This window comes from Austrofundulus limnaeus, unplaced genomic scaffold, assembly GCF_001266775.1.
Source record: "Austrofundulus limnaeus strain Quisiro unplaced genomic scaffold, Austrofundulus_limnaeus-1.0 Scaffold176, whole genome shotgun sequence".
NCBI lineage: Eukaryota > Metazoa > Chordata > Actinopteri > Cyprinodontiformes > Rivulidae > Austrofundulus > Austrofundulus limnaeus.
This window is the reverse complement of record NW_013952578.1, coordinates 476,805-478,645: the sequence shown is the minus strand read 5'-3', so window position 1 is coordinate 478,645 and position 1,841 is coordinate 476,805. Positions and strand designations below refer to the sequence as shown.

Genomic DNA, 1,841 nt, shown 5'->3' with positions numbered 1-1,841 from the left:
GTGTCTAAAATGTTATATAGTACTGTTTCTGTGCTGATTTTGATGTTTTTGTGCNTTTTCCCCACTGTATATTTGGGGGAGGGGCTGTGATGTATTGCTTCTTTATTGTCAAGACATCATTAGTTAATAGTCTATCAGCACTCAGCCCAGACCAGTGTGCTTTGAAGAGTTCACGGCACAGATAACTGTTGTAATGTGATTTCTTGCAGTTCTGGGCTCACACCTACACCATCTGAGAGTATTTCTGAAGAGAGGATTGATGTAGCTGGTAAGAAGTTGCACCGACAAAGTTTTTTAACAGGATGACTCAGAAAACTGCAAAATCATGAAACCATGAAAAAAAAGGCAGAATTCCTCCTCCAAATATACGTTGTGTGCTGAGGATTTATTTGTGTGTGTGTGTGCGTGCATTTTAGGAGGCTCCGCACAGAGAACAGTTGAGAATATCCAAGAAGTCCAAGAGGCAAATCAGACGGTGCAGCTGTTGGAGGAAAAACCATGGAGAAAACCTGGTACATGGTGTTTTTGAGCTAATAGCAGTATACTGTATGACACCTCTGTCAACATTTATATTTAGACTTATTTACAGCAATATTTTATTTGTAGGAATTGAAATCTCAGATTACTTCAACTATGGATTTGATGAAAATAGCTGGAGGGCGTATTGTTCAAAACAGTATCATCTTCAAACTTTGAATAGATGTCAAGGCACACAAGTCCTGGTAGGATAAATATATTACTGCCATGGTCACCTTTCCCTTTCAGAGATCACACAACTTCTTTAGATGTAAATAACTGTCATTTCTGTTTTTATTGTATTTGTCTGTGAAAATTTAAAAGAYAAGAATTTTGTAACTTGATTTCCCCTCAGGCCAAGAAGAAGCATCAGCAACATGGAAAACAAGTATCTTCTTGTGCTTCTTCTTCCTCTGCCAGACGATCCTGCAGGTTAGTGCCTCGTTCAGCTGATCTCCAAGCTGAAAGAGACACTGAAAGTATTGCTTTTATTTTTGACCCAAGTTAGTTACTTTTGTTTCTTTTCTATGGATTATACATTCAATTATTTTGGTCTTCTTTTTCCCAGCATACCTCTCACTGCTGTAAAACCTGCAGTTCTTTATTTCAAATCCCCCTAGAGTGCAGCGTGCACACATCCAAACACTCATTGACTTCCATTGTATCTGAGCTCAGACTTTTTTTAAAGTAGAAGTGAAGGGTGTTTTTTTTAAATTTCTCATATTTTCTTTTATAAAACACAGCAGATGCAGTCACGTCTCTCTGCTGTTAGCATCTCATGAGGATTCATGGAGGAAAAATAAGCAAAAACAAAATGGTGTCTTACATTTTAGCATCTTTTTTTGTGAAAATAAATCCTCATTACWTCATCACTCCCTGGAGGAAACCTCTTTATACATGGTAGGAAATAGCACACATGGCTCTGTCCTATTTCTGTGARGCTCGCTGCCTTCTGTCATCGGATCAGAACTTTTCCTGAACCACTTGTGGTTGACGAAGGTGCCCACTGGAAACCTGACTGCTTGTTCTGACTGACAGTTACAGCTTCCTCTCATTTTAAATGTTTTTCTTTTCAATGTAAGAAAATTAATTGCATTTTATCTGAACTTAGAAATAATTAAAATGTGTGTTCTTTAAAACTGGAATCAAATTAGAAGCTAAAAGCACTTCCTTAATGAGCTGCTATTACATTTACCTGCTTTTCTCCTGTTTTCTTCTTTCTCTCTTATGGAATTCTTGTGACAGAAAGAGGTTAGTGTCCTGTGTGTGTGTGTGTGTGTGTGTGTGTGTGTGTGTGTGTGTGTGTGTGTGTGTGTGTGTGTGTG

The 1,841-nt window shown here is 38.1% G+C and overlaps 1 protein-coding gene across 1 annotated transcript in view; it reads left to right on the top strand.

Moving 5' to 3' along the window:
• Window positions 1–209: 209 nt before the first annotated feature.
• Window positions 210–1,841, top strand: part of fip1l1a (FIP1 like 1a (S. cerevisiae)) — a gene marked incomplete at its 5' end in the record, with an annotated part of 30,754 nt that continues 29,122 nt past the window's right edge. The window contains 4 exon segments of the mRNA XM_014017757.1: window positions 210–268; window positions 417–512; window positions 607–722; window positions 872–948. Of these exon segments, the coding sequence (XP_013873211.1) occupies window positions 210–268; window positions 417–512; window positions 607–722; window positions 872–948 (348 nt within the window).